Source organism: Gopherus flavomarginatus, chromosome 3, assembly GCF_025201925.1.
Source record: "Gopherus flavomarginatus isolate rGopFla2 chromosome 3, rGopFla2.mat.asm, whole genome shotgun sequence".
NCBI lineage: Eukaryota > Metazoa > Chordata > Testudines > Testudinidae > Gopherus > Gopherus flavomarginatus.
Window position 1 is genome coordinate 91650525 of NC_066619.1, and position 26828 is coordinate 91677352.

A 26828-nucleotide genomic window follows, 5' to 3' on the forward strand; every position below is an offset into this window, starting at 1 on the left:
TTTTCCTCTGTGCAGCCTCCACCAAACTCACCCCCATGGGTAAACAGCTGTGTACTGACAGTAGAGAGGTGTCTGCCACTACTGCCATTTGCAAATAGAGAGACATTTGTCCCTTGCTGTAAACATTTGGGCTCTGGTGCTAGCCTGGCTAGTTATAGCTCAAATAAATATAAACCCCAACTTTGTCTTTTTTTAGCATCCTGCTATCATACGTTAATTCTCTTTACAAACATGCACTTTGTCCTGGAAATAAGCTTGGTGAGATCACTCTTGGGTGATTATTTTACTAGCATTATCTTTAACAAACAGTTTGCATGTTGAGTCACCAGAAAGCATATAATGGGCAGTTGCCAGGAACTGAACACTGTACAATGCTAGGCTCATATGCTAAGGAATAGCTATATATAACTGGGCCAGATTCTGGTCTCTGTTTCACCAGTTTAACTCCACTGACTTTAAGGGTGTTGCTCTGGATTTAGACCTATATATCTGAGATCAGAATCTGGCCCATTCTTACAGTATTTGCCAAGAATAATAGGATTTTCAAGGACAAAGATGACCTGCAAAGGATTTTTTGAATGGGATTTTATTTTTTATTGTTTTTTCTATGATGTAGAGAGTTGTTGGGTTTTTAAAATCTGTTTGATTTTTAGCACAGAAATATCAAGAATGTCAAGTCTGGTCATCTTTATCATTGCTGGAAAACTTCCTTGAGGTCTCAGAAGGGTACTGAGTTCTCGCACATTAACTGAAAGGGTAGCAGTACTGAATCTTTAACAAGGACCTCCTTTGTCCAGTGTGCTCATTTACCATTGGAGTTAAATCGGTATTAACACAAAACAAATAGACAAAGCAAAACCCTAAGTAATTCTATAGTTGTATTTAAAAATTGCTCCCTTTCCCCCTTGCTCATCTGATATTGTTTCACTGAGATGTGATATCGTTTCACTAGTTCTCCAGTCACAACTAGGCTAGATAAGACCTGAATGTCAAATGAAAAATATCAAGGGGTGAAAAACAATTTATTTATTTTTTTACAAAAGTCTTCCTAGCCCTCTTTAAACATCAAAAGAAACAAAAAATGGCCCAAGCCCTGTTTTTTGGCCTTTGCAGATTGCTTTTAAGTGACTCACTAAAGTCAAGCCAGAGATGGAAAGAGAAACCATGTCACCTGACAGATTTATTATTATTAAATATTATTGTTGTTGTTGTTGTATTAAACATTAGATTATACTATTAGCATGGAGCCCTTGGTAGATGGAGGTGCAGAGCTACATCCTGCCAGTGGAAGCTCCTCAGGGCTCAAGGGCAGGAGGAATTAGTGACACCCCTTTTAGAGTATGTCTACACAGCAAAGAAAAACGTGGCTGGCCCCTGCCAGCCAGCTTGGGCTTGCGGGGCTCAGGCTGCAAAGCTGTTTTATTGCTGTGTAGGTTTCCAGGCTTGGGCCAAAGCCCACGCTATAGAACACTGCGGGAGTGGGAGGGTCCCGGAGCTCAGACTTCAGCTCGAGACCGGAAGTCTATACAGGAATGAAACAGCCCTGCATCCTGCAAACCTGAGTCAGCTGGCACAGGCCAGCTGTGGGTTGTTGTTTGCTGTGTAGACATACCCTTAGAGTGTTGTATATGCCCCACTGCATGGCCAGCAAGATTAGCTGCTACAGCTCTGAATAATTTCTGATCCTTCCCACCCTTTTTGGGGCAGGTGCGCCTGAGAAAGCGTGAACAATTCAGTAACAGCCCCTGTGCTCTTCTGAACGTGGGTCTGCAGTTCTGACTTGCTCTTTAGTGGCCTGTACAGGTGGGGAAGAGAAGTTCTTACAGAGTGTGAAATTCTGGTCCCAGTGAAGTCAATAACATAACACCCATGGAACTCAATGCAGTAAGGATTTCACCAGAGTCACTGCATCAATCCTGCAAATCTCTGATTAGGTTGGAATGGCATTATATTTAAAACAAATTCCTGTTTGCTTATTCCTGAAACTGTGAGACGCTGACCTTCCTTGCTTATTTTCTTTTTTATAATAAACAAAACAAAAATGTATATACAGAGCGGGTACCTGCAAACTTGAAGTGGATGCATAAAATGGTTTGAAATAGTATCTCCAAGTACAGGAATGAATACCTAGAAAAGTGATTGTTACCATGATCCAGTGTCACTACAGCACGTCACAGAGTAGTGCAGATGAGTCAAATGGAGGTCAGAAAGAAAGACAGGAAACTCCAATTCTTAAGGGACAAGAGCATGATCAACAAAAAATAGACATCAGCAAAATAAATAAAAGCCCCCAACCATTGTGAAATACAAACTCTTTCAAATCAATGCAAGGATATGCTGCTATAAATGGAATGTAATTCTGCAGTGTCAGCAGAGCTCTTTAAAGCAGGTGACAAACTAATTGCTTGTTAGTCATCCTATTTTGACTCAGTGGGTGACAGCACTGGTGAGGAAAAGCCATTGCAATTTCATTGTGTCCTCGGGCACATCTGGTCTGGCTTTAGAAAACTATTGCAGTTTCATTACACGTTAGCATTTGTACTAGCAAATAAAATTTCTCTCCCTCCCCCCAAGATTCCTGACAGACCCTGAAACAAACAAACAAACAAAGAAACAAACAAACAAACAAACAAAAGGCCCATGCAGCCAATGCCACACCGCACACACACTCGCCAATAGCTAACCGTTATTTCTCTCCACAGTCATCCCTCCAATATCTCTGTATGGCTACACTGACAATGCAGAAGGCCATTAGCAATCTGACAGTGTGCAAGGGCTGAGGATCATCTTCATTTAACTAAACATACATAAAACAATCCTCTTTGTTCAAATCTAAAATCTCAATTGATTGACTGATGGAGGGTTGTCTCAGAGTAGACTAATTCCACTGTATCGATACACCCACCTGTATGGATTTTGGCAAGCGCCAAATCATTTCTTGCAGTGCATTTTGGAGCAGTGTAAATCCCTCCAGTGAGCTGCTGATATAACTGTCAAGTGCAGGGGAAGAATCATCTCCCTATATGCAATTAAACTTTAACTGTTAAAAACCTGACTATAAACAGAGATCAGCGCCACCCCAATATCATTTATGGCGGCATCACTATCCATCCCCGCCACTGCCATAATTCTCTGGGCAGCCCTCTGGCAAATCACTACTGGCCTGATCCTTTCAGGATCCCATTATGACTAGCCCCGCATGTCCCTGGGCAGGGCTGGCCAGAATTGTACTGCGGAACGTAGTCTCTGATCCTTACTAGCAGCCTCACAGGTACTACCGTCTGAAAGGTGAGGTGAGAGGCATGCCAGGGCCCTGTTCCTCTTCTGCATTTGCTCACAGACTGCTGGGTGTGGACCAATGGTGCTGCTTCTCTGTGTGTAGAAGAAATTACTTCAAGGGCAACATCTCTGTGTCCCATCCTCAGCTAATGTAAATTGGCATAGCTGCTTTACACCAGCTGAGGATCTGGCCCATAAACAGAATCTCTCCCTGTTCTATTCATTCCCCCATTTGTTCTGCTGCCATCAACATTCTGTCTGCCCTTACAGTCACTTTTTCTCTCCACAGACTTACTTTCCCTCCTCGTTCATTCCATACTCACATTTATTATTGCACAATTCACTCTTTTACTTTCACTTTCCCTCCTGACTCATCCAGAATTCCTCCTGGTGCTCCAAATGCCATGTGGCCTGTGCTCTCTACAGGCCTGGGGCCATCCAGGGTGGGATCTTGCCCTTTGTCTAAACTCCCATTTAATTCAGTGGGAGTTTTGCCTGTGTACAAATATGGCAAGAACATGCACTGTGGGTCAAATTCAGACCTAGTGTAAGTATGTAGAACTCTATCAAAGTCAATAAAGTTTCACCTGCTTGTGCCAAGTCTGGATTTGCCCCATTTGAGGTTGACGGCATTAGATCCATGTTTCCATCCCTTTCCCATCTGCCCTTCTGCAGCTTAGAATCATCAATTTTTGTTTAAGAGTAAGTGTAAAACAAAAGTGTTTATAATTAAAAATGGCATTGGAAGTATAGTACACCTTCTATTTAAGGTTGTTGAAATGTTTTACAAACATACATTATTAAGACTCACAATGGTCTGTAAGGTAAATAAGTCCACTTGTACCAATTTTACAGATGGGGTGACCTGAAGCACAGAGTGGTGATTTGCCTGGGTCACAGCAAGTAGGGTTGATATTTTAGATGCAAATAACCTCCCCTCCAAGTCCTGATTCTCAATCCCCTGCTGTAATCCTCTCTGACATAAAAAAAAAAATACAGTAGAACCCTGTTTATCCGACCTTCCATTATCTGGCTCTCCATATTAACTGAACAACCAGTGCACACACATTCAGAAGTGGGTGATCTCTCCTGTGGCCGCTAGACGGCACTGCAGCCTCACACTTCCCCATTCTCCGGATTATCTGAATTTTTGATCATCTGATCTGGCCCTGGTCCCAACTGGATCTGATAAACTGGGCTCTGCTGTATAACCAGTAACCACTACAGTACATGTTTTTTCAAGTTTTGAAATGATGTCATTCTTATATTACAATGATCAAATAGCTTGAAATACCAGATTCCCAAAGGACAAAATGTGTCAGAAATCTGGTTCAGATGTTTACTAAATGCTAGGTTTTGCCCATTGAAAAAAGGAAGAAATAAACAACAAAAACAAAAAGATTTATGGTTTTCAGCTGTTAATTAAAACAACTCAGTAAATATAAGTATATCAGTATTTCCTGTGTGTAGCCTGCCCTGCCCCACCCCGCCCATACATAATAACAGTCTCTTCTCAAGCCTCTCACAAACAACTGTACAGAATCAGCTCTGTCCTCTTGTGGAATCAGCAGTTAAATTAAAGCGGAGATGACACAGATATTTATCACACAACACCAATACTGATCATTAACGTGTACAGTATATTTCATCCATGAGGCTTTTAAAGTCCTTTGCAAATTTGAAAAATGAAACTCTGAGATAAATCCTGACTCCCATGGACATCAATGAAAATCATATTGGCCAGCATATGGACATATATAGCAGGATTGCTTCACCCACCACTGAAGTGCAACCACCAGAGTGAAACAAAGCAAACACAATCAGTTGAAGACAGGAAATGCTTATTGTCAGCTATGAGGCATTTCTTTTTGGACGCTGAGCATATCATCAGTAAAGGGTTCTGCCTTAGTCTCTGTCTCTTTCTGACTGAAATAATTTTCATAGGTACAGTGCTGTTGCCTACAGGTTATATCCATTCAAGCAATCCACTAGTCTTAGACATTTGTAAGAACACATTTTTATAATACCTATGTGTTGGGACAAATTTGACCAACCACGGTCCCTTTAAAGATGCCTTTTCTTATTTGCAGCCAAGTAAACTTGCCAAATTTCTGACCTCTGAAGGATTTTTTAAACCATTTTAATAAGAAAACTAAAGAAAAGGACTCTCCATCAACTTTTGCCAGGAGCTTCCAAATTTACCAAACTTTAAAACTCAGATTCATTCTCCATATCCAATTCTTTAAGGGTCCAGGACATGTGGATAATCCAGTTTAAACAGGACCAGTATGATCAATGTGATAAGATGACTGAACAAGACCTCAGTTACTCCTGAAAGTGACAATTCACTTACCCTATAGTAATCAGTACTGTACACATCTCTGGACATTCCAAAATCTCCAATCTTCACCAGCAAGTTCTCTCCAACCAGGCAGTTCCGGGTGGCAAGATCACGATGCACAAAGTGCTGTGATGCCAAGTAAACCATGCCGGATGCAATCTGCTGGGCAATGTGCAACATTTGGGACTGGGTCAGCTCAGCTAGAAGGTTGCCTTCTGCCATCAATACTGCATCTGGTCCATGTGCCCTGCATGGATCACACAAAAATACGGGCTCATGAAATAAGAGGTCACTTATAAACTAGAGTGACTGTGGAGCTTGCATTAGGGAAACTGAAAATGTAATAGTGGCTTATTTAAAGGTGATGGGCTAAATTCATGTGTGGTAGGAATGAATTTGTCTCAGTGTTTTTTTCCTTCACTGTTTTCTCTTTCTTTCAGGGTGAGGAAGAGAGGTAGTTGAATATATTGCTTGTGAAAGTAAGGAACTGGAACTAATAACAATACATCCCTCCCTAATCTGCTGTGCCCCTGCTGTTCCAGCACAGGGGCCTTTCCTGGACAAAGGCTGCCAGTTATTCTAACTGTACGGAAGCAGGAGAACATCAAAGACAGGATTTATACTTAGGTCTCTAGAGGTGAAAGGCCACTGCAGTAACACCATTTTTCTTCCCTCTTTCTAAAGCCTATAATATCCCCTTCCACAGGGAGATGGGGCATGACGCGCATGTGTGTGTGTGTTTTCTAATTTAAGGTGAGAGAGCTAACTTTACTTTGGGGAACAAAAAAAAGAAATTAGAGGAATGATTTCAGATTTACACCCTTAATTTACCATCCACATGAAATAGCTTCACTAATCCCAAGTGCCTTTTGCTGACTTTCCCACAAGTGGTGAATTCCACCTGATGCACCGGGGACAGGTCACAAAACTCATTCCAGTTGGCACGGCCATGCCAGATCAGAAAGCTGAGTTTCTTTCACTGGTTCTAGGTTAGCTTTGAAGTACAGCAAGTCCTTAACACAAACTGATCAGCCCATTCACATGAGAAATTATGAAGCTCTTTGGGGCAGGAATCATGCCCTTGATAGCTCATTGTGGCACAACCAACTATACATATATATAACTTCCCTGTTGTAATTACTGACACTGTTTTAGGGCAAGCTTTACTATCCATTCCCTGATACTAAATTAAGGCAAGACTAAAGAGGTTAGTGGACCCTGATCATCCTCCACCCTGATGTGCTTCAGCATTCTGAATACTCATTATTTTATTCCATAGCAGAACCTTCTCTCCACATTTGTAGATTCGACCTTCCAAACGGGCCAAATCCTCCCCTCGCTCCTCTTTTTTTAAAACAACCCTCCCCCACCCAGTGATTTGCTTTCCCATAGACCCCATTCCTCACCCCAAACAAGTATTCTGGATCAATAGGGGTTATGTTTAGCCTTAATTCATCCTCGGGAGGAGGGTATAGAAGCTTGGGAAAGGTTGGCAAATTAATCAAATTCTGATACTACCTACCAGAAGTATGATATAAAAATTGCTGGGAGGGAGAAAAACTTCACAGGTGAAGTGACAGATCTGGGAGCTAAATGAAGGAAGGTTTGTCACATTACTGGGCATGCAGTTGGCACTGTGCAGAAAAACTAGCTGCACATGCTTTGTTGTGGAGCATGGACAGCCACGCAACTGGTGGTAGTTAAAGAAATAAAGGCAGGATGAGAAATCCCAGGCTAAAACCCAAATGTGAATTCATAATGAAAAGCACAGCACATCCTCATCACACATATTTTTAATAGCCCTCCTCATGAAGGAAGTTGCAAATCTTTATTAATTTAGAAAACTATTTATCTTTCACCACATATTTCTTTCTTAATTAAACTTCTGCATTTTTTAAATGTTCAATCCATCTTGCTTATCTTCCTAATTTTCCTTGTTAATCATGAAATCCTTATCTCCAGCAATGGACAGCTGTAAGAGACAGTAGCATAGACTCTGCCTGATCTACCTCACCCCTCCTATGCCACAATGGGGCACACAGGGAAGCTTTTGACCTTCAGGATGCGGTCCTACTCCTGAAACGCGACACTATGCTGCAGGAAGCAGCAATACTCAGTTTGGTCCTACATTGGTTAAACTCTGGATTCAGTTTCCCCTGATGGCCTTGGGTGGCGCTGCAGGGTAAGAAATAGATGCTCTTTTACAGACTAATTACAACTAAACTTTCATCTGCAGTACAAGCTGCAGCAAATGTGAGAGGAATGACAAATTTAATATCAGATTAAACAGCTTGTCCCAACATAATCATTTTATGTTCTAAATACGTCTTATTAATAAAAAAACCCCCAAGTTAGCACATATACTTTTTGCTAAGTTGTATTACTATATGATATTTCAAAACCAGACTGCAGGAATTACAAAACAACATCTAATCAGAAAATACATAAACAAATAAATAAATATTTCAAATGATGATTAATAAGCATCTACAATTCCAGCTTGTTTTAATGTTGAAATTTTATAAAAAGGCAGTCAAGACTGGAATCATTTGCAGAGTGGAGGCGGCATTAATGTCTCAAAAGAAGAGGTTATAGACAGGGTGGGGATAGACAATGAAGGGCCATAAAAGTGAAGAAAGTAGCTTGCATATCTCCCCCAGAGAAAAAAAATCTGCTTTATAGTTCATATAGCCAAAGTCTCTAACTGTGGAACAAAAGGCTCTTGGGTTACTTACACACTGGGGAAACCCTGTCAGATTTACTAGGGCTATCCCAACAGGGAAATGTGGGCAAGCTCCTGTGGGGGAAGGAGGTAGGATGGTAACATAGGATCTGGAACTGGTAGGGTTGGAAGGCCTAATCGGACACCCTCAACCCTCTGGTGGAACCAGGTGCTGGAAATCATCAGGAAGACTTTACAGAATTTGCTGTCCCCTATGCAAATGTTTTCATTTAAGAGCAAATTCTGTCCTTGTTTATTATTATGTGGGGCAGCATGTACTAGTGCATACAGTACATGCACAAGGCCAACAGACTCTTGGGCTGGCCCGTGAGTTATCTACAAAGTGTTTTGGCAGCAACTATTAATTTATGATAGCAGCTCTACCTAGTAAAGAGTTGATTTCCATCTTTGATACCCAGATGCACATCACCACACATCTTTATAAATCTGCACACTGTGAGTCAAGTCAAATCAAGAACTAGCAATATTACTGTACCATAGTAGATCATTAGTATTGTCTAATGCTTCCTTTGTGACAACACACAGGATTTAGCAATTGGCCCCTAATGGAACAGTCCTTATTCATAATTTTATTGCAATAGATAAAGGGTAAAATTTGAAAAAGCACTGAAGTGACTTATGGGACTGATTTACAAAGCTATTTAGGTGCCTACAGATGCAGGCAGGCACCAGTGGGATTTTCAAAAAAGTCTGTGTGCACCATTAGGAGCTTATCTGAATCTTCAGGCACCTAAATACCTTTGAAAATCTTGTCCTTGTGGGACAAGTCGAATTAAACTTAATGGCCTAAGTCACTTTTGAAAATGGAACCTAAGATCCTAAGTCACTTAGAGAGAGACCTGGGTGTTTTGATTGATCACATGATGACTATGAGTCACCATGTGATCCTAAAATGCACCAGGCAAGGCATTTCCAGTAGAGATACAGAGGTATTAATGCCATGATGCAAGGCATTGGTAAGACCTCCTCTGGAATACAGTGTACAATTCTGGTCACCCATTTTCAAGAAAGATTCATTTAAATGATCACAGGTGCAGGGAAGAGCTCCTACGATGATCAGGAAAATGGAGGGCCTATCTTATGAGAGGAGACAGGAAGAGCTTGGCTTGTTTAGTTTAACAAAACAAAGGCTGAGAAGGGATAGGACTACTCTCTATAAATACATCTGGGGTGGGAGTGAGGGATAAACACCAAGAAGGGTGAAGAGCTATTTAATCTAAAGGTCAATGTTGGCACAAGAACAAATGGGTATAAACTGGGCATGAACAAATTCAGGCTGGAAACTAGAAGAAGGTTTTTAACCATCAGAGGAGTGAAGTTCTGGAACAGCCTCCCAGTAGGAGTTGTCAGGACAAACAACTTAATTACTTTTAATAGAGAGTTGGACAAATTTATGAGTGGAATTGTAGGATGGGGTTGCTTGTGATGGCAGGTAGCAGGGCTCAACAGCCCTAGGGCTCCCTTCTCAATTATTTCTTTCATTCCTAAAAGCTCATGTTTCATGGCTTCAGCTGGTCACCTGACAGGGTCAGGAAGGGATTTCATCATTTCATTCCCCCTCCCCAAAGTATTCTGGTATGTTTGGGTTGTTGTTTTTTATCTCCTTCCTCTGAAGCATCAGAGATGGCCACATCTGGAGATGGAACACTGGATGGGGAGGGCCAATCCTTTGAGGCAGCACATAGCATTCTCTCACTCAGGTGTTTCGTTGCCTGGTTCCTGCACACATACTCAGTGTCTAACTGATTGCTATATGTGGTGTTGGGAAGGAATTTTCTTCCAGGTCAGACTGGCAGTGATCTTGAGGGTTTTCACCTTCCTCTGCAGCATGGAGTGTGGGTCGCTTGCCGCTATTAGCTGAGTATATTAATCAATTCCCTCATTGTAGAGGCCTTGGGCATTGTTGCACCTCAGTCATACCTATTTTCTGCCTGTGGCACATAATAATTTAGTCTCCTGGTGGTCCCTTATGGCCTTAAAAAGACGGTTACTCACCTTGTAACTGGTGTTCTTCGAGATGTGTTGCTCATATCCATTCCACGTAGGTGTGCGCGCCGCGCGTGCACGTTTGCTGGAAACTTTTTTACCCTAGCAACTCCAGTGGGCCGGCAGGTCGCCCCCTAGAGTGGCGCCACTATGGCACTTGATATATACCCCTGCCGGCCTGCCCGCTCCTCAGTTCCTTCTTGCCGGCTACTCCGACAGTGGGGAAGGAGGACGGGTGTGGAATGGATATGAGCAACACATCTCGAAGAACACCAGTTACAAGGTGAGTAACCGTCTTTTCTTCTTCGAGTGATTGCTCATATCCATTCCAGGTAGGTGAATCCCAAGCCTTACCTAGGCGGTGGGGTCGGAGTGAGAAGTCGTGGCCTAGAGCACTGCAGAGCCAAAGGCCGCATCATCTCTGGACTGCTGAACCAGGGCGTAATGGGAAGCGAATGTGTGGACCGATGACCAGGTCGCCGCCCTACAAATCTCTTGGATCGGCACGTGGGCAAGGAAAGCCAGCGATGACGCCTGTGCTCTGGTGGAGTGAGCAGTCACACGGCCCGTTGGAACGTGGGCCAGGTCATAACAGGTCCTGATACAGGAGGTAACCCAGGAAGATATCCTCTGCGAGGAAATCGGTAGCCCCTTGACCCGGTCCGCTACCGCCACGAATAACTGGGGGGACTTGCGGAATGGTTTGGTCCTGTCCACATAAAATGCTAGCGCCCGACGGACATCTAGCGAGTGGAGCTGTTGCTCCCTGCGGGACGAATGGGGCTTTGGGAAAAAGACGGGGAGGAAGATCTCCTGGTTAATGTGGAAAGCTGAGACCACCTTGGGAAGAAAGGCAGGCACCTTGTCTTTATGGAAGACCGTATATGGGGGATCTACTGTGAGGGCCCGTAGTTCTGACACCCGTCTAGCTGAGGTGATGGCCACTAGGAAGGCGGTCTTCCATGAGAGATAGAGCAGGGAGCAAGTAGCTAACGGCTCAAATGGAGGACCCATGAGCCGAGCTAGGACCAGGTTGAGATCCCATGAAGGGGCAGGAGGGCGGATCTGTGGATAGAGATGTTCCAGTCCCTTCAGGAATCTCGCCACCATAGGGTGGGAGAAGACGGAACATCCGTCCCCTCCAGGATGAAACGCGGAGATAGCCGCTAGGTGGACCCGAAGGGACGACAACGCCAGACCCTGGGCCTTGAGGGACCAGATGTAGTCTAGAATAGTGGTGATGGGAATCTCCATAGGGAGAAGACCTTTCTCCGAACACCAACAGGAGAAACGCTTCCACTTAGCCGAGTAAGTAGCGCTGGTGGAAGGCTTTCTACTGCCCAGGAGAACCTCCTGAACCGGGGTAGAGCAGCGTAACTCGGAGCCTGTCAACCACGCAGGAACCATGCCGTAAGGTGCAGAGACAGAAGGTCCGGGTGACAGAGCCTGCCGTGGTCCTGGGTGATCAGGTCCGGATGTAGGGGCAGGGCAACTGGGTTGGCTACTGAGAGGTCCAGCAACATGGGGTACCAATGTTGTCTGGCTCACGCTGGAGCTATGAGAATCACACGAGCTCTGTCTCTGCGCACCTTGAGGAGGACCCTGTGTATCAGCAGAACGGGAGGGAACGCGTAAAACAGGTGGGTCGCCCATGGGATCAGGAAGGCATCCGCTATAGACCCGGGCTCCCGACCCTGAAAGGAGCAGAATGTTCGACATTTCCTGTTCTCCCTGGACGCGAAGAGGTCCATCCGGGTCTGACCCCACCTCTGGAAGAGTGAGAGGGCGACGTCTGGATGGAGGGACCACTCGTGCGAGCGGAAGGACCTGCTCAGTCGATCCGCTAGAGTGTTTCGTACTCCCGGGAGATAGGAGGCAGAAAGGTGAACGGCATGGGCTATACAAAACTACCAGAGATGCATCGCCTCGAGACATAGGGGAGAGGACCTAGTGCCACCCTGCTTGTTGATGTAGAACATGGTCGTCGTGTTGTCGGTGAACACCGCGACACAATGACCTTGAAGGTGATGGACGAACGCTTGACAAGCAAGACGGACCGCTCTCAACTCCCGTATGTTGATGTGGAGGTCCAGCTCCTGAGGGGTCCACAGGCCCTGAGTTCTTCGGGCGCCACAGTGCGCCCCCCAGCCCAGATCTGAGGTGTCCGTAGTCAGGGATGCCGAGGGCTGGGGCGGACGAAATGGGAGCCCCGCACAGACTACGGACTGGTCCAGCCACCACCGAAGGGAGTCCAGTACCCTTTGGGGAACGGTGACAACTGTGTCCAACGAATGTCTGGCTGGCCGGTACTGCGCGATGAGCCAAGATTGAAGAGGCCTCATGCAGAGTCAAGCATATGCCGTCACGAACGTACAGGCCGCCATATGTCCCAGGAGGGCCAGACATGTTCTTAGAGAGGTCAGCGGGGCCGCCTGCAAGCGCAGAATGATGGTCGACAGCGACTGGAACCTGGGCAAGGGTAGCAAGGCCCTGGCTAGGGTAGAGTCCAGAACGGCCCCGATGAACTCTATCCTCTGCGTGAGGAGCAGAGTAGACTTGTCCATGTTGATCACGAGGCCTAGGGCAGCAAAGAGGCTGCTGATCCTGCGGACGTGGTCACGGACCTGCAGCTCCGATGTGCCCCGGATCAGCCAGTCGTCGAGGTAGGGGAACATGTGAATGCGGCTGCGCCGAAGGTGTGCGACGACGACTGCCATGCATTTCGTGAACACCCTCGGGGCCGTAGAGAGGCCAAACGGGAGGACGGCAAATTGATAATGTTGGCGGTTGACCACAAAGTGGAGGAAACGCCTGTGCTGGGGGAATATGGCGATATGGAAGTAAGCGTCCTGCATGTCGAGGGCGGCGTACCAGTCTCCAGGATCCAGGGATGGGATGATGGTTCCAAGGGATACCATACGGAACTTCAACTTTACCATATACTTGTTGAGTTCCCGCAGGTCGAGGACAGGCCTGAGGCCCCCCTTGGACTTGGGGATTAGAAAGTAGCGGGAATAAAACCCCTTGCCCTTCTCGCTCTCTGGAACCTCCTCTATGGCTCCCTTGACGAGGAGCATCTGCACCTCCTGACGGAGGAATTGCTCGTGAGAGGGGTCCCTGAAGAGGGACGAGGATGGTGGGTGGGGGAGGGTGATGAAAACTGCAGGCGATAACCGGCCTGCACAGTACGCAAGACCCAACGGTCCGATGTTATTTGGGTCCACGCCGGGAGGAAAAATGAAAGACGGTTGTAAAACTGCGGGGAAGGATCCGGAGGGGAAACTGGTACTGCGCCCTCGGGTGCACCTTCAAAATGAAGGCTTGGGTCCAGGAGGGGCCTTGGCGGAGCCTTGGTTTTGCCCCGTTTGGCCACCCGACTGTCTGCGTCGGTTGTTCCTGCCGCAGCGCCTAGTGAGGTCCTGCCGTGGACGGAACTGAGGATATGGCCGACGCTGCTGTTGTTGGTTCTGCTGCCGGAATGGCCTGCGCTGTGTCGCAGGCGTATGCATCCCCAAAGACCGTATTATGACCCTATTGTCTTTAAGGTCCTTTAGTCTGGGGTCTGTTTTAGTGGAAAACAGTCCCTGGCCTTCGAAGGGGAGGTCCTGGATAGTATGCTGGAGCTCTGGCGGAAGGCCAGAGACCCGAAGCCAGGAAATGCGGCGCATCGTAAGCCCCGAGGCAAGGGTCCGAGCGGCCGAGTCCGCAGCATCTAAGGAGGCTTGTAGCGAGGTCCTCGCTACCTTTTTGCCCTCATCCAGGATGGTGGTAAACTCCTGACGGGCGTCCTGTGGTAACAGCCCTGCAAATTTTCCCGCCGCTACCCAAGAGTTAAAGGAGTAGCGGCTAAGGAAGGCCTGCTGGTTCGAGACCCTGAGCTGTAGCGCCCCCGCTGAATAGACCTTGCGGCCCAGGAGGTCCATCCGTCTCGCCTCCTTAGACTTGGGTGCCGGGGCCTCTTGACCGTGGCACTCCCTGTCGTTCGCCTACTGGACCACAAGGGAGCAGGGTGTCGGGTGAACGTACAGGTATTCATAGCCCTTCGAGGGGGCCATGTACTTCCTTTCCACTCCTCGAGTGGTCGGAGGGATGGAGGCCGGTGACTGCCAGATAGTAGTGGCGTTGGCCTGAATAGTCTTGATAAAAGGCAGGGCCACTCTGGTGGGTGCATCGGCAGAGAGGATGCTCACCACAGGGTCCTCGATTTCAGAGACTCCTCTGCTTGAATGTCCAGGTTTTGTGCCACGCGTCGGAGGAGGTCCTGGTGTGCCCTAAGATCTAGAGGGGGAGGGCTGGAGAACGAGGTACCCGCCACTGCCTCATCCGGGGAAGACGATGAGGAAACCCCCGGCAACAGAGCGTCCACGGGGGGTTCTGTCTGGGGCTGCACCTCCGTCACTGGAGGGAGCTCTGGGTCCTGGTGGCTGGACCTGTCTTCTGCTTCCGGGGAGGGAGGGGGTCTAGACACCGTTGCCTCTGGTGGCCTGCGTTCCGCCGCAGGGCGGGGAGTGATATGTTGTGGACCCTGGGCTTGGCGGTATGCCCATGGGGTCCAAAACCCCCACTGTTGAGGCCCTCGTTCCTGAGGTGGAGGGTCCTGAAACAGGGCCGAGTGTCTGTCCTGGCCCAACGCATACGCGCTCTCTGCCTGAGAGGACACGGATGGTTCCCTTGAAGGCCACGGAGGCGCTGAGCCAGTTTGACAGACCTCTCTATATGCCGACGCCGACGCTCTCCTCGGTGCTGAGGATCGGTGCCGCGACCCGTACCGGTGCCGGGATCGGGACCGGGAACGGCGTGGTAGTCGGTGCCGGGATCTGGATCGGGATCTGCCTCGAGGTCGGTGCTGAGAGCGGGACCGCGATCTTATAGACTCATAGACTCATAGGTCAGAAGGGACCAATCTGATCATCTAGTCTGACCTCCTGCACAAGGCAGGCCACAGAACCCCACCCATCCAATTTTATAACAACCCCTATCCCAGGACCGAGTTATTGAAATCCTCAAAAATGGTTTGAAGACCTCAAGCTGCAGAGACACCACCAGCAAGCGACCCATGCCCCACGCTGCAGGGGAAGGCGAAAAACCTCCGCCCTGGAGGAAAATTCCTGCCAATCCGCCCTGGAGGAAAATTCCTTCCCGACCCCAAATATGGCGATCAGCTAAACCCTGAGCATGTGGGCAAGAGTCACCAGCCAGCACCCAAGAAGGAATTCTCCGCAGCAACTCAGTACCCATCGCATGCAACATCTCCCCGCAGACCATTGAGCAGACCTGTCTGGTGGTAATTCAAGATCAATTGCCCAAATTAACGATCCTATCATAACATCCCCTCCATATACTTATCAAGCTTTGTCTTAAAGCCAGGAAAGTCTTTTGCCCCTACTACTTCCCTCGGAAGGCTATTCCAGAACTTCACTCCCCTAATGGTCAGAAACCTTCGTCTAATTTCAAGTCTAAACTTCCTAATATCCAGTTTATACCCATTCATCCTCGTGGCTACATTAGTACTAAACTTAAATAATTCCTCTCCCTCCCTAACGTTAACCCCCTTGATATATTTATATAGGGCGAGCATATCCCCCCTCAGCCTTCTTTTGGCCATGCTAAACAAGCCAAGCTCTTTGAGTCTCCTTTCATAAGGCAGTTTTTCCATTCCTCGGATCATCCTTGTAGCCCGTCTCTGAACCTGTTCCAGTTTGAATTCATCCTTCTTGAACATGGGACACCAGCGCGGTGCCAGGATGGCAGTGGGGACCGGGACCTACCACCGACGCGGTGCCGGGAGGTCGACCGGGATCGGGACCTACCACCGGCTCGGTGCCGGGAGGTCGACCGAGGAGCTGAACGCCGAGGTGAATGGCTCCTAGAGTCTCGGTGCCGGTGGTAAGAGGAGCCAGACCGGGACCATGCAGATGCTGATCGGCGCCGCGAGTGCGACCGGTACCGCCGGGGAGAACGGTGCCGGGACTGCGAGCGGCACCCCAAGCGTGAGCATTCACGTCTCCGGGGCGATCGGTGCATGGACTCCGGAGACAGCGCTCTCAGCATCGGTTTGCCTCTGGAGGTTACCCGTCCCGGGGGTGCTGTGGTCTAAGGCTGCGATGGCTCCGTGAGTGCTATCAAGTCCCGTGCCGAGGCAAAGGTCTCCGGCGTAGATGGGACTAACAGCTCGAACCCTGATCTCCAGGGGGAGCTAGGAGGGGCTGGACTCGACGGACCTTCCGGACCCGGAGTTGACAGCAGCCCTGCAGGCGGTGCTGCGGCCAAGGTAGGTGCCGGGTGTTCCACTCGAGTCTGCCTCGATGGTGTTGCAGACGTCGAGGGTCTTGGATCTGCTCCCGGTGCCGGGGATGGACGGTGCCGGGGAGTCTTGCCAGTGCCGGTGCGGTCCGGTGCCGGAGTAGAAGTGGCCGGTTGCGCCGCCGGTGCCGGAGTCTGTGCCGCTTCCATTAGGAGAGCGCGGTGTCTTTGATCCCTCTCCTTCTTTGTGCGAGGCTTAAAGGCCTTGCATATACGACACTTCTCACTGATGTGCGATTCTCCCAGGCACTTGAGGCACGCATCGTGGGGATCGCTAGTTGGCATCGGCTTCTTGCATGCCGAGTACTGCTTGAAGCCCGGCGAACCAGGCATGAGCCCGGTGCCGGGCGCCGGGAAGGGCAACGGCCCACCCGCGAACAAGTTAAACAACTATATATAATAAACAACTAACTAATATACTACTTCAAACCGTCTATAAAACTATTTACAACTACGACTACGAACAGTGTACAGGAGAGCTAGGTACGTGGAGGACAGCAAGCCGCACTCCACAGTTCCAGCAACCGACACGGAGGTAAGAAAGAACTGAGGAGCGGGCGGGCCGGCAGGGGTATATATCAAGTGCCATAGTGGCGCCACTCTAGGGGGCGACCTGCCGGCCCACTGGAGTTGCTAGGGTAAAAAAGTTTCCAGCAAACGTGCACGCGCGGCGCGCACACCTACCTGGAATGGATATGAGCAATCACTCGAAGAAGAACTCTATAATTCTATATAACTGAAACACAAAATATGCTGTCTTATTTCCCCCCACACCCCCAATACTGGATCACAGTCTAGTTAAGAATCAAGGGCAACAAAGAGCAACAGAATGACCTTTTCCAATTTTGAAAAACTTCATCAAGCTTAGAGTGACCTTGCCAGTTAGGATGAGATTCTTGTTTCTTAAAAGGACATACATATCTCATTGTGCAATATAGTTGCTGTTTATAAAATGGTAGATATGCAGATAGTAGCAGCAGAATACAAAGTATGGTACTAAAATCATGTAAATGTTAAAAATGTTTATTATACTCTTCAAAATAAAACAGTTTGTTTATTGTAACTGAGTTTCACATTCTCAGTACTATCATCCTCTCCAAGGGCCCAATTTAAACAGATGCAATGGCACTGAAGTCTTTAGGTCTATATTTGAGTCATAACATCTATCCAGGAACACAAACATAAATAATAAATTCCAGAGATAGGCTAAATGTGTGGATCTAGTTCTGGATTAGATTTAATCTGGGGTTTGAGGTTTGCATTTGAGTTTAAATCAAGGATAATCTTTAAGGTTTGATTTCTGATTCAATAGCACCAAATTTTCGTGAGCTGTTCTCATGAGATTTCAGGCTCAAGAGGTAGAAATTTCATGGAAAAAAAGCTGTTGCAAATGTCTATTATCTTGTAACATTTCATCTACATCCTGCGTGGAAATCTCTAATAACCAAGAAACAAACCCAAATCCAATTCCTGGACCTAATCTGAAACAGAACATAAAAACAGCTGTGGATTTCAGAATAAATCTTTCCTCTCTTGAAATTCTTGTAATTTTTTTCCATCTCAGATGTGGATCTGAGATTTCAGTTTTGGCTCATCTTTTATAAATTAAGCAATTACATTATGTGATTCACAAGTACAGTAAAGCGTGATTTTTTTTTTAAATGTACTGACTGTGTTTTGCTTCTTACATCTTTTATGCTCCAATACGAGAGATTTATTTTTGGAGTTTCATGTATTCTTTCTGTTGTTATTGCATTTTCCTTTCTCTTTTGCTTGCCCCACCTAGAGTATTCCTTTGCAGAAAAAAAGCTTGTTCAAATGCATTTCTGCAGCAAAAGAAGCTGTGAGAAATGCTGTCAAAAATACTGTACATTTCAATACTGTTAAGTTTACAATAGAGATTGAAAAGGGGATGGGCTGCAAAACATAGATCTGGATCCAAACTCCCCCAAAGTTCAGGAGTGTTTCCATCCAGGGTTTTCATTTAGGCTCAGCACAGAGAGAAATATGAAATACAGGATAAGTTGGATTTTGCCAAACTTCATTAGTCAAGCTTTGGATTTGAAAAACTAAAGATGATTCGAAATCAGATCCCATTTTAGCCAAGGTCTCAAAATTTTATAAACAAACACCATCTGCAGAATTAGTCGTGGAAAACTATGGCCAAGGAAACAGGGAACTGGGATACAATCCATGTGGTATAATGTAAAAAATGTAAGGAAATGATTTAAAGCTACTTCTAAATAGGCAAAACATGTAATGAGGCAAGACACAAAATCACAAAACATGAACTAACTGGGTGTTTATCAGGTTTTCATTCTTAGGGTATGTCTACATTGCAAAGAAAACATGGCACTAAGAATCTGTGTCAATTGACTTAAGCTCGCAGGGCTAAAAATATTAGTGCAGATGTTCTCACTTGGGCTGGAGCCCTGGCTCTGAGACACTTTCCGTCTCCCCAAGTTTCAGAAACACTGCCCCCAATATCACCTATGCAGGATGATACACCTTCATGAATTTACCTGAGAAATTTATTCAGATCTCCGTGCTTCATGTATTCAAAAACCATGATGAGTGGATCACCTTCCACACACACGCCATAAAACTTCACAATATGCTCATGCTGTAGGTTAGTCAGCAATTCTGCCTCTCGGTGGAAGTCTTTCCGAGCATTATCACTGGCATCTTTCAGTGTCTGGAGAAGAAATGGAAAGGGATATGTAAAACATAAAGAATGTGGTGGTGGGGGGGTGGGGGAGATGAGAGTGCAGTACTATGTCAGGGACAGAGAAAATACATTTTTGGCGTGACTGGTTATAAATATCAGATCTAGATCCAAGTAAAGTACAGACCTGTGATTTTACAGTATTTCCTCCGCTATATTTCATCACATATTTATTATTACAGTAGAACAGAGTTACGAACACTAGAGTTATGAACTGATCAGTCAACCACTCACCTAATTTGGAACCGGAAGTACATAATCAGGAAGAAGCAAAGACCAAAAAAAGAAAGCAAATATAGTACAGTACTGTGTTAAACATAAACTACTAAAAAATAAAGGTAAAGTTTTAAAAAAACATGATTTGACAAGTTAAGGAAACTGCTTCTGTGCTTGTTTCATTTAAATTAAGATCGCTAAAAGCAGCATTTTTCTTCTGCATAGTAAAGTTTCAAAGCTATATTAAGTCAATGTTCAGTTGTAAAATTTTGAAACCATTGTGTTTTGTTCAGAGTTACGAACATTTCAGAGTTATGAACAACTTCCATTCCCAAGATGTTGGGAACTCTGAGGTTCTATTGTATTAATTTTTTCTGTTGCAGTAACTTGTAGAAGTCCCAGTCATGGCCCAGGACCCCATTGCTAGGAGCAGGACGAACACCGAACAAAAACACAGTTCCTGCCACGCAGAGTTTAGAGTAGACAAAGGGCCTGAGTTTCTTTTGCTTTACACTAGTGTAAAACCCCACTCTTGAATTGGAGCCTGTGAGTATTGTAAGTTCTCTGAAGTAAGGACTGGTCCCTCTAAAATACTCTTGAATTGGAGCCTGTGAGTATTGTAAGTTCTCTGAAGTAAGGACTGGTCCCTCTAAAATACTTAGCAGAATTGTAGGTTTTTTAATTAATTGTTTTATTGTTGTTATTGCTGTTTGGCATCAAAATTGAGTTAAGCATTTTGCAGATTTATAGGTGGTCATCTCTCTGCACAACAGCTTACAAACTAAGGCCCCAATCAAAGACTCACTTTGAGTTCAATGGATCTACTCGCATGCTTAAAGTTAAGCAGAGGTCAAATGTATTTCACTTAAAAAGAAATGAAATGATACTATAATAAGGACCAGATGGAGGGGCGATGTGGGATGGAAAGAGGAAGGCTAGACAGCAGCCTGAAGGTTCTACAAAGTTGCCCCTCATTCTTCCCCATAAATCCCAGAATCTGCAGATTTTGGAGACCACTGCCCTATCTCCTCTATGACCTCACAAACATTTCTTACCTGAGAGGAGCATTTCTGAACCTCATTGTTTTTTCTGAGACAAGTGTCCCTCTCCCACAGGGATTACCAGAAGAGGGTGATGTCACAGTTTCAAGGTAACTGCACCTGTATTTCCCCCTCTGTGATCCCTCAAATGCACCCATTTAAAGGTTTCTGACTCCCCGTCACCACTTCTCTTCAGTGGAGCCCCGCATCTCACTCCCTTCTGACTAGAATTTTTAAGACTGCACAGCTCCCTGATCTACCTTGTGATAGCCCCAGCAAGCCAATCTGCCTAAAAGACCAGCGCTTGTGCTTTGCTTTCTCTTAAAAAAGCTATGCACTATGTACTTCCAGAAATTACAGATCACCACATAGATCCTCCTCAGCAAGCACATTTGCTCTTAAAGTGAAAGCATTACTGAGAAAGCATATCAGAACAATCAAAAAATTAATGAATATTAAAAAGTTTCAAGTATCAGAGGGGTAGCCGTGTTAGTCTGGATCTGTAAGAGCAGCAAAGAGTCCTGTGGCATCTTATAGACTAACAGACATTTTGGAGCATGAGCTTTCATGGGTGAATACCCAGTTCGTCGGATGTTTAGCACAGATCACTCTAAATGCAGCATAGAGCTCTGGTAGGGTGCTAGTCATTCAAACCTCATAATGGGGCTTTCCCTGTGGTTACAAGTTCATATCAGTCTTTAGATCAGGAACACAGAAATTAAGGCCCCAAGTCAGTTTAAGATCAGGCTATTTATCCAAAAGTCTTTTCTTTGCCTGTTAGTCTCTGGAGAATCCACCTTGAACATTTCTGGAGGTGTAATAACCTGAGTGATTTGCCTTAATCATCCCCTACTGTTTTCACTAATGGAAGAGCTGTGCTAATACCCCCCTCATGGAATGTATACAATCCCTGGCTCACAGTGATACATAAGCCATTCATTTACATTTAAGACAATATTGTCTCCCAAAGATATTGCAGGTAGTTGCCCTGTCACAAGTGCAATATGGATTTTAGCTGCTGCTACTTACCCATTATTCAACATCGTTATATGGAGCTAAGTCATCTAATAGCAACATAAACTCAGGTTCCATCTATCGACACAGAACAGCCACGTTATGGGACCAAGTTATCACACATTATTAGATTGTTCAGGACTTTAGAGTAGTACAGGAACCGAGCTAAGGTCCAGTCTATAGCAAATAATGGAATTACAGGGGACATCTGCATCACAATGTGGTTTCCTGTGATGATTTTACCTGTAGTGTAGTTGGGCGCTCATTCAACTAATTGTCAATATAACAGCTCTAGAAAAATAGTTCATTGTAAAAAAGACGGTTACTCACCTTTGTACCTGTTGTTCTTCGAGATGTGTTGCTCATATCCATTCCAGTTAGCTGTGCGCGCGCTGCGTGCACGTTCGTCGGAGAAACTTGTACCCTAGCAACCCAGGCGGGTCGTCTGGGCGCCCCCTGGAGTGGCGCCGCTATGGCGCCCAATATATACCCCAGCCGACCCGGCCACCCTTCAGTTCCTTCTTGCCGGCTACTCCGACAGTGGGGAAGGAGGGTGGGTTTGGAATGGATATGAGCAACACATCTCGAAGAACAACAGTTACAAAGGTGAGTAACCGTCTTTTCTTCTTCGAGTGATTGCTCATATCCATTCCAGTTAGGTGATTCCCAAGCCTTATCTAGGCGGTGGGGTTGGAGTGAGATGTGGCGGTATTTAAAACTGCGACGCTGAAGGCCACATCATCTCTTGATTGTCTGACTAGCGCATAGTGTGTGGTGAATGTGTGGACCGATGACCAGGTCGCTGCATGGCATATCTCCTGGATAGGCACATGCGCCAGGAAGGCTGCCGACGCCGCCTGAGCTCTCGTGGAATGTGCCGTGAGGTGGCTAGAGGGGACACAAGCTAGGTCGTAGCATGCGCGAATGCATTCAGTTACCCAGGAGGAAATCCTCTGAGAGGAGATTGGTTGACCCCTCATCCGTTCTGCGATCGCCACAAACAGCTGAGGGGACTTCCGAAATGGCTTTGTTCACTCAATGAAGAAAGCGAGCGCTCTGCGTACATCTAAGGAGTGTAGCTGCTGCTCCCTCCGAGAAGAGTGTGGCTTCGGGAAGAAGACCGGGAGGAAGATGTCCTGGTTGGTATGGAAGGCAGAAACAACCTTAGGGAGGAATGCCGGGTGGGGTCGCAGGTGCACTTTGTCCTTATGGAAGATGGTGTAGGGTGGATCCACTGTGAGAGCTCTCAGCTCTGAGACCCGTCTGGCCGATGTAATGGCCACCAAGAAGGCCGTCTTCCATGACAGGTACGTGAGCGAGCAAGTCGCCAGTGGCTTGAATGGCGAGAGCGGGAGCCTGTTCAGAACCAAGTTAAGGTCCCAGGTAGGAGCAGGGCGGCGTACGGGGGAGTAGAGATGCTCCAGGCCTTTAACAAATCTGGCGACTAAGGGGTGGGAGAATACGGAGCGGCCACCCTCTCCTGGCCGAAAGGCGGATATGGCCGCTAAGTGTACCTTTAAGGAGGATGTCGCCAGGCCCTGCTGCTTAAGGTACCAGAGGTAGTCTAGGACCGTGGGAATTGGGGCCTGCTTAGGGTTCACCCCCTGAGTAGCGCACCAGCAAGAGAAGCGCTTCCACTTGGCCCTGTACGTTGAGCGAGTGGAAGGCTTCCTGCTGTTAAGGAGGATATGTTGGACCGGTGCGGAGCAGCTGAGCTCCGCCGTATTCAGCCATGCAGGAGCCACGCCGTGAGGTGCAGGGCCCGTAGGTCCGGGTGACAAAGCCTGCCGTGATCCTGCGTAATCAGGTCTGGGTGGAGAGGAAGGGGAATCGGAGGGTCCACAGATAGGTCCAGTAAGGCGGTGAACCAGTGCTGTCTGGGCCACGCAGATGCGATCAGGATTAGATGCGCTTTGTCCCTGCATAATTTCAACAGGACTTTGTGCACCAGAGGGAACGGAGGGAAGGCATACAGTAGGTGGCGGGTCCATGGCAGGAGAAATGCGTCCGTGATCGACCCGGGAGAGAGACCCTGAAAGGAGCAGAACTCCTGGCACTTCCTGTTGGACTTGGTAGCGAAGAGGTCTATGTGGGGAAATCCCCACCTCTGGAAGATGGAATGGATGACATCCGGTCTGATCGACCATTCGTGGCATAGGAAGGATCGGCCGAGTCTGTCCGCCAGCGTGTTCTTGACCCCTGGGAGGAAGGATGCCACCAGATCTATCGACTGGGCTATGCAGAAGTCCCAGAGTCGAATGGCTTCCTGACATAGGGGAGACGAACGGGTTTCCCCCTGTTTGTTGATATAATACATGGCTGTTGTGTTGTCCGTGAGTACGGAAACACAACGGCCGTGTAGGCGTCATTGAAACGCCTGGCAGGCGAAGCGGACTGCCCTCAACTCCCGGACATTTATGTGGAGTGACAGCTCTTGTGACGACCAGAGGCCCTGGGTGCGCAGGTGTCCTAGGTGGGCCCCCCACCCCAGGGATGATGCATCGGTTGTTAGAGTCATCGACGGTTGCAGTGGATGGAACGGCATCCCCGCGCATACCAGGGATGGGGTCAGCCACCAGTCGAGGGAACAGAGAGGGTCGGGGGGACCGTCACCAATACATCCAGGTGGTCCCTGCCCGGGCGGAATACGGAATGAAGCCACGTTTGGAAGGGCCTCATTCGGAGCCTGGCATACTTTGTCACGTAAGTGCATGCGGCCATATGCCCTAGTAGTGTGAGGCAGGTGCGGGCCGAGGTGATTGGGGAGGCCTGCAAGCTCCGAATGATCACAACGATCGCCTGGAAGCGAGGCTGAGGTAAGTAAGCCCTGGCTTGAGTAGAGTCCAGGGTCGCTCCTATGAAGTCTAACCTGTGTGTGGGGACCAGGCTGGATTTCTCGGCATTGAGAAGCAGGCCTAGCTGGGAGAAGAGGTTCGTAATGGCCTCGACATGCCGCCGCACCTGCGACTGGGAGGACCCTTTCAGGAGCCAGTCGTCGAGGTACGGAAAGACGTGGATTTTCCGCCGATGGAGGTGGGAGGCCACAATGGCCATGCACTTGGTAAACACCCTCGGGGCCATGGAGAGGCCAAAGGGTAGGACTGCGAACTGGAAGTGCTGATGTCTGATCGTGAAGCGAAGGTACTTCCTGTGTGGTGGAAAGATGGCGATATGGAAGTACGCGTCCTTCATGTCGAGGGCGGCATACCAGTCTCCAGGATCCAGGGATGGGATAATGGTTCCCAGGGAGATCATGCGGAACTTCAACTTGAGCATCCATTTGTTGAGGCCCCGCAGGTCTAGGATGGGTCTGAGACCTCCCTTGGACTTGGGGATCAGGAAATATCGGGAGTAGAACCCTTTGCCTCTCTCGCCTAGAGGTACTTCCTCTATAGCTCCCGCCGCGAGGAGGGAACGAACCTCCTGCAGGAGGGGTCCCTGAAGAGGGACCGGGAAGGGGGGTGGGAAGGGGGTGAGGAAGCAAATTGCAGATGGTATCCGTGCTTCACTGTGCGTAGCACCCAACGGTCTGAAGTTAACCGGGACCACGCCGGGAGGAAGTGGGAGAGGCAGTTGGAGAAGGTAGGGGAAGGATCCTGTCGTGCGTCTGGTATGCCGTCCCCGGGCGCACCTTCAAAAGCCGGACTTGGAGCCCGGTGGTGCCTTGGAAGGCCCTTGGCTTTGGCCTCCCTGGGAGCCGGATTGGCGTCTGCGGCCCCCCCGGCCACGCCGTCTATTGAGGTCCTGTCTCTGACGGGGTGGGAAGTATGGGCGTCGTGCTTGGGGCCTGAAGGGTCTACGCTGGGTGGAAGGTGTATGCATCCCCAGCGAGCGTATTATGACTCGATTGTCCTTCAAGTTTTGTAATTTGGAGTCTGTCTTGTCCGAGAACAACCCTTTCCCGTCAAAGGGTAGGTCCTGGACTGTATATTGGAGTTCCGGAGGTAGTGTGGAGGCTTGAAGCCATGATATGCGCCTCATGGTTATACCGGAAGCCAGGGTTCTGGCTGCTGAGTCAGCCGCGTCGAGGGAGGCCTGGAGGGAGGTCCTGGCCACCTTCTTACCCTCCTCCAGGAACGCATTAAACTCCGGGCGGGAGTCCAGGGGTAGCAGTTCGGAGAACTTACCCACCTCCGCCCATATATTATAGTTATAACGTCCCAGTAGGGCTTGCTGGTTGGCCACACGGAATTACAAGGCTCCAGCCGAATACACCTTGCGCCCCATGAGGTCCATTCGCCTAGCTTCCTTGGCCTTAGGGGCCAGAGCCTGTTGGCTGTGCCGTTCCCTGTCGTTAACAGACTGGACAACTAGGGAGGAAGGAGGAGGGTGGACATATAGGTACTCGTACCCCCGAGAGGGTACCATGTACTTCCTTTCCACTCCCTTAGCTGTCGGCGGGATGGAGGCTGGTGACTGCCACAGGTTATCGGCGGTAGACTGGATAGTCTTTATGAATGGGAGGGCTACCCGGGTAGGTGCATCGGCCGAGAGGATGCTCACTACCGGGTCCTCAACCTCTGGGACCTCCTCCACCGGTAGGTTGATATTGAGGGCCACTCTACGGAGGAGGTCCTGGTGGGCCCTGAGGTCTATCGGTGGGGGTCCTGATGCTGAAGACCCAGCCACTGCCTCATCTGGCGAGGAGGAGGAGGAGGATACTCCGGGGATGAGGGCATCCTGTGCGGTCTCCTGTTCCTGGCCTGGTTCCCGCTCGAGTTGACCCGGGGAGTCTGGAGGCGGCTGTTTGTCCGACTCAACCACAGGGGGGCGGGAAACAGTGGCCTCTGGCACCCAATGTTCCGAGGCGGTGGAACGTATCTGGGGCACGGGGGCACCCTGGGTCTGATGATATGCCCAGGGTGTCCAAAAACCCCACTGTTGGGCACCCGCGTCCTGCGGGTGGGGGTCCTGGAACACTCCCAGCGGTACTTCGGGGTCCTGGTCCCGTTCGTAATAGCTACCCGCCTGGGAGGATGCTGACGTGCCTCTAGATGGCCAAGGTGGAGCGGCGAAAGTCGGTGCCGAGGTACCGACAGATCTTACACCTCTGGGCAGTGGTGACCGGTGCCAGTATTGGTGACGGTGTTGAGAGCGAGATCGGGACCTGCGCCCGGCTCGGTGCCGGGAGGTCGACCAGGATCCCGAGTGCCTCTGTCTCGATCTGCTCCTGGAGGTACG

At 48.2% G+C, this 26828-nt stretch overlaps 1 protein-coding gene across 3 annotated transcripts in view; it reads right to left on the bottom strand.

The window, feature by feature from the left end:
* NTRK2 (neurotrophic receptor tyrosine kinase 2) overlaps positions 1 to 26828 on the bottom strand; it is a 288034-nt gene that overhangs the window by 47385 nt on the left and 213821 nt on the right. For all 3 annotated transcript variants that reach the window (XM_050945743.1, XM_050945742.1, XM_050945744.1), the window contains exons 14-15: positions 19175 to 19347; positions 5633 to 5867 (exon numbers count right to left, since the gene is read on the bottom strand). In XM_050945743.1, coding sequence (XP_050801700.1) covers positions 5633 to 5867; positions 19175 to 19347 — 408 coding nt within the window. The remainder of the gene's footprint in view (positions 1 to 5632; positions 5868 to 19174; positions 19348 to 26828) is intronic.